Here is a 6,000-nt window from a genome sequence, read left to right as displayed (position 1 = left end):
TACAAGGAAAGCATGCAGAAATCATAAAAAGGCACCATCAAAACTATAAATGGGCACCAGGCTAGCAGGATGACTCCGGGGACCTGACAGGGAGAAGCTTGCTGCAATTCTTTGGAAAAAAAAATAATTAACCTAACTTAAATATTCTAGATTTCTGCCCTATCACTGATTTAACTCCTCTGTGTGTTCACAGACAGCCAATGTTAGGAGTTAAAAATCAGACTTTAACTGAATTCATCCTGCTGGGACTCACAGATGCACCAGAGCTTCAAATCTGTGTTTTCCTGTTTCTCCTCCTCACATATATTCTCAGCATTATGGGAAATCTCACCATCATCATCCTCACACTGCTGGATTCCCACCTCCAGACACCCATGTACTTCTTCCTCAGGAACTTCTCCTTCCTGGAAATCTCCTTCACATCCACTTTCACTCCTCGAATGCTCTTCAGCATCTCTACAGGAATTAAGACCATCAGCTTTGCAGGCTGCTTCACTCAGTACTTCTTTGCCATCTTTTTAGGAGCCACTGAATTCTGCCTTCTGACTGCCATGTCCTATGACCGCTATGTGGCCATCTGCAAACCCCTGCACTACACCACCATCATGAGCAACAGGGTCTGCACCCTGCTGGTCCTCTGCTCTTGGCTGAGTGGCTTCCTAGTCATCTTATTCCCAATCATCATGACCAGTCAGCTGGATTTCTGTGCATCCAATGTGCTCAATCATTATTACTGTGACTATGGGCCCCTCATAGAAATAGCTTGTTCAGACACAAGGCTGCTGGAACGCTTTGACTTTCTCTTAGCAGTTGTGACCTTGATAGTCACCCTGGTGCTGGTGATTCTCTCCTACACTCGCATCATCAGGACCATTCTGAAGATCCCTTCTGCACAGCAGAGGAAGAAGGCCTTTTCCACGTGTTCCTCCCACATGGTTGTCATCTCCCTCTCTTATGGAAGCTGCATCTTCATGTACATAAAGCCTTCAGCAACAGAAGGAGTTGCCTTCAATAAGGGTGTGGCTGTGCTCAATACCTCAGTTGCCCCTTTGCTGAACCCCTTCATTTACACCCTAAGGAATAAGCAAGTAAAACAAGCTTTCAATGATGTGATCAGAAAAATAATGCATCTTTATTCATTTTAGTGGCCTCAAAATAAATGGAAATGCTGGGTGACATTCAGGCTATGCCTCCTCTTTGCTTAAGTGATTTCTCAGGGAAGCTTGGTGTGAGCTGGTGTCTACAGTCTGTTTCAAACCAGTTCAAGACTTTCTGCTATCTACCTTTAAAGAATGAAAGGGTCAGAAAAATTATCTTGGCACACTGTATACAGAATACAACTAGTTAAAACTCTATTGCTTGTCATAAACTGGAGGATCAGCCTAATGACTGCACCTGTATTAATCTCACCATCATCTCTTCTAACTCCTCAATCGATAATCATCAAAAATGCAAATACACTGTGTCAGAAATTGCTACCTCTTTCTCAGAAGAGATTATTATGCTATGCAGAAAATTCTCTTCTACATCACTTTTCTTTGGGCTTTAAACAATTCCATTTAGAGTCTCTTTCTCTGATAATTCTTAAGATTGTCTCTCTGGCTGAGGAGATGGCTCAGTAGATAGAGTGTTGGCTTTGAAAATCTGAACCTGTGTTCAGATTCCCAGCACTTCTGAACTAGCTGGGCATGGTGGCTTACACCAGTAACCCTAACATGCAAGAAAGGGTCAAAGACAAGCTGATTCCAGATATTCACTGGTCATTGACCTAAAAGGGAGGCCACAGGTTCAGTGAGAAATCTTGTCTCAAATAATAAGGTGGCAAGCAATTGAGGAAAGACACCAGATGTCAACATCTGGCCTCCACAACCTCAAGATTGACAAGAGCACACACACACACACACACAAACATACATACACACACTCAAAAAACACACATTCTCACACACAAACATAGGCAACACACACACAAATACGAATTTTTTTAAAGACATCTCTTTAAAGATACAGAAATCTTGGACAGTCATTTCCTATTATACAGCATTAGGTTTCATGAATACTCCCAAGAACACTCCTGACTGTTTTCTGAGAACAAAACAAAAACTGTTATGATGGAATTATCTGGATTTGGTTTTGTTTTGTTTTGTTTTGTTTTTTGAATTTTTTGTTTTTGTTTTTTGTTGTTTTGTTTTGTTTTGATTTTTTCGAGACAGTGTTTCTCTGTGTAGTTTTGGTGCCTGTCCTGCATCTCACTCTGTAGACCATGGCTCTACAGAGTTCGCTGGCCTCGAACTCACAGAGACCCACCTGGCTCTGTCTCCTGAGTGCTGGGATTAAAGGCATGTAACACCGCCCAGCCATTTTCTGGATTCTTTTTAAAGAAAGGTACAGAAAAAGAGAACTCTTAGACAATCTTAGCAGGAATAGAAATCTGCTGACAGACAGTGAAGAAAGGGTGTGCATGAGATTTACAGCACATATTTAAAGATTATTTCTGGACAGATTAGGATGAGTATTAAGGATGCTCTGCCATGTTCTACTATATCCACAATACCCAGCATTCAAGGACCCTTGGATGCTTCTTTGATTGACCTTGCTAATCATAGTAGTCATGGCAGCCTGAGTTCTTGTATATACAGAGTCATCTGGCATCTAATAGGTCAGTTCCCATTGTCTCCATGAGCACTCCTCCTACCAATATCCTTTGTGATTAAAACTATCCCTGAACGTTGGTACTTCTAGTGTCTTCTCAAAAGCATCAACCTCAAATCTTCAGTAGATGTAGGGCCTCATAAGGGGCAAATACTTTAGTGACTCTCATTCTCTTATGTATTCATTATATCACTCTGACTATACTTGACCTCTTTGTTCATTCCTTTATCATTTTTCATTGAAATTGAGGAATTACCATATCACTAAACATGGAACATCACTTTTTCTAAGTTCAAAGAGCAACCTCAGTCCTTACTCAAAGATGAGACCCATACTTTGAGAAAATGATCTCAAGTAAATTCTAGCCTACCTAGTCTTCCATGGTGGACTCCTAATAAAAACCTAATCCCAAGAGCATACTTTTACCTTCTGCTAGTACAAGTCATCCAGTCACTAAAATTTTTTCAGTATGTAGGGTCATTCCTCCTTAACTAAATCCTGTATGTCTCCAACTAGATTATAAGGGGTTTGACCCTAATAAGGCAATTCCTCATATACAGAGACATTTTGTGTTCATTGAAAACTGTTTTTAAAATGATTGCTCTTGGGGCTGGAAAGATGGCTCAGAGGTTAAGAGCACTGGCTGCTCTTCCAGAGGTCCTGAGTTCAATTCCCAGCACCCACATGGTGGCTCACAACCATCTGTAATGAGATCTGACATCCTCTTCCGTAAACATAATAAATTATACATAATAAATAAAATAATTGCTCTTGAAGTGGCAACATGCTGGAGGAGGCCAGAGAGAAATGGAGGGTGACACAAACACAAATTTCCATGGAAATACAATCTTAATATTATTCCTGCAGAGCCTGAAGAACTGCCTCCCCATTCTCTGCAAGTCTGCACCCTTTTCTTAAAAATATATAGATCATTAAGGGCTTTGAACTCTCTGCTCCCCTTTAGGAGGTTGTCACACACTTGAGAACTGATGTCTCTGGACCTGTGAATCTCTATGGTACCTCACAGATAGTAAATCATTATACAGAAGGAAAAACGTACAGATCAGAGCTTCTCTAAGCAGGTGACCCAAAACCATAGTTTCTAAATCATTGAGTGAGTACTGTACCACCCCAGGTACTCCCACTTGTTCATTCTGAAGAAATAATAGATCAAAACACCTTTCTTAATATATTCACTTTAAATGTTACTGGACTTCATAAAAATATTTCATACTCATACACCCATACTGTCTTAAGGTTTGTGTTGCTGTGAAGTGACCACGGCAACTCTCACAGAAGAAAACATTTAATTGAGAGGGCAGCACACAGTTTCAGAGGTCTAGTCCATTGTCATCATGGCAGGAAGCATGGCAGCTGGGAGTATGGCTCAGTGCACGCAGGCATGGTGCTGGAGAGAGAGCTGAGAGTTCTACATCTTGCACAGGCAACAGGGAGTGAACTGAGACGTTGGCTGTGGCTTGAGCATATATAAGACCACAAAGCCTGCCCCCACAGTGACCAAATTCCTCCAACAAGGCCACACCCACTCCAACAAAGCCACACCTCCTCATAGTGTCACTCCCTTTGGGGGTCATTTTCTTTCAAACCACTACATTCCACTCCCAGACGCACAAAGGCTTGAAGCCATGTCATAATGCAAAAATGCATTCAGTCCAACATCAAAAGTCTCTGTGGTGGTTGGAAAGAAAATAGCCCCCAGAGTGGCACTATTAAGAGGTATGGCCTTGGTGTAGGAAGTGTGGCACTGTGGGGACAGGCTTTGAGGTCTCTTTGGCTCAAGCTTCCTTCAATGTGATTGTCAGTCAACTTCCTGTTGCCTTCAAGATGTAACACTCTCAGCTCTAGCCCCATGTCTGTCTGTACACCACCAGTCTTCTCGTTATGACTATAATGGACTGAACCTCTGAAACTGTAAGCGAGCCCCCTCAATTAAGTATTTCCTTTATAAGAGTTGCTGTGGTCGTGGTGTCTTTTCACAGCAATAAAAACCCAAGCTAAGATAGTCCCATAGTCTATCATAGTCTCAACAATGTTTAAAAGTCCAAAGTTCAAAGTCTCTTCTGAGATGCATGCAATTTCTTAACTGTAATCCCCTATAAAATCAAAATCAAATACTTCCAACATATAATGGCACCATATATACATTACCATTCCAAAATGTAGGGAAGGGAGCATAGTGAGAAAATACTGGACCAAAGAAGACCAAAAACCAGCTAGGCAAATGCCAAATGCTGAATCTCCATGTCTGATGTCAAAACACTCTTCAGATTTCCAACTCCTTTCACCTTGGTTGACTGCAACTTCTTTCTCTTGGACTGTTTCCACTTCCTGTTGGCAGCTGTCCTAAGCAGGTATCCCATGACTCTGGCACCTCTAACATCTTGGGGTCTCCAAGGCAATCCAGGCTTCAGCTTTACAGCTTCACACTGTGGCCTCTCCATTCAGACACCTCTGACACATGCCTGGCCTCAGCAACTTTCCTTAGCTGAGGAGGCCCCTTTCTTCTATCCTTAAAGCCAGAACCATGTGGCCAAAGCTGCCAAGATCTGATGCTTACTGGGGCCAGAACATGAACCCTTGTTCAACTACATCTTCAACAACTTTCTGTTTTCAGTGGTTATCTTCACTGCCTAAGCTTGACTGTCCTGAAACTGGATCTGTAGACCAGGCTGGCCTCAAACTCAGAGACCTTTCAATTATATCTTCACCAGATTTCTGGTTTTGATGGTTACCTTCACTTCCTAAGCTTGACTGTCCTGGAACTTGCTCTCTAGACCAGGCTGGCCGCAAACTCAGAGATCTACTAGTCTCTGCCTCTGGAGTGCTGGGATTAAAGGCATGCACCATCACACCTGTTTCTAAGCTTTTCATTAATTCCTTTTCGTAAGTTGGAAATGTACCAGAGTGGGATCTTGTCCTGAGGTCACTGCTCCCTTTATTCTATTTCTTAATTTGCACTTGTCTATATGAAATAAAACTTGAAAATCACTCAGAAGTGTCAAGAGCCTCTGACAGGAATTCCTGGACATCTTTCACAGGGACTATAAAACCCTAAAATGAAGGAGATGCTCCACAGCAGGAGAGACCAGAGCTGCCCTGTCTGACTCTGTCTTCCTCCCTCTCTCCATCTCTGTGTCTGTTTCTCATTCTCACTCTCTTTTCAACTGTGAGACCAAAATGAGCCATCTTAGAAATAAGACCAAAATGCCTTCACCCAAAAACTAAGGCCTAAGATTTCTCCTTCTAGGAATAGGCCAATAGTTACTGAAACAAGTCAGTTCAGATTCCAGAAACCAGGAAGTGTAAAAGTACAGAGTCACAAGATAG

General features: G+C 42.1%; 1 protein-coding gene across 1 annotated transcript; it reads left to right on the top strand.

The window, feature by feature from the left end:
* The first annotated feature begins 200 nt into the window (after positions 1 to 200).
* On the top strand, positions 201 to 1,145 carry LOC128119970 (olfactory receptor 6C4-like). The gene has a single exon (XM_052753741.1). The coding sequence runs from the start codon at positions 201 to 203 to the stop codon at positions 1,143 to 1,145; it is 945 nt and encodes a 314-aa protein (XP_052609701.1).
* The last annotated feature ends 4,855 nt before the right edge of the window (positions 1,146 to 6,000 follow it).

Source organism: Peromyscus californicus, unplaced genomic scaffold (genome assembly GCF_007827085.1).
Source record: "Peromyscus californicus insignis strain IS unplaced genomic scaffold, ASM782708v3 Scaffold_24__1_contigs__length_46423439, whole genome shotgun sequence".
NCBI classification, from domain to species: Eukaryota; Metazoa; Chordata; class Mammalia; order Rodentia; family Cricetidae; genus Peromyscus; species Peromyscus californicus.
Note: the sequence above shows the minus strand (reverse complement) of the source record. Positions and strands in the feature narration are given on the sequence as shown.

What these genes read in the sequence shown, in the direction of transcription:
- LOC128119970 (XM_052753741.1), top strand. Translation starts at nt 201, where the DNA reads ATGTTAGGAGTTAAAAATCAGACTTTAACTGAATTCATCCTGCTGGGA.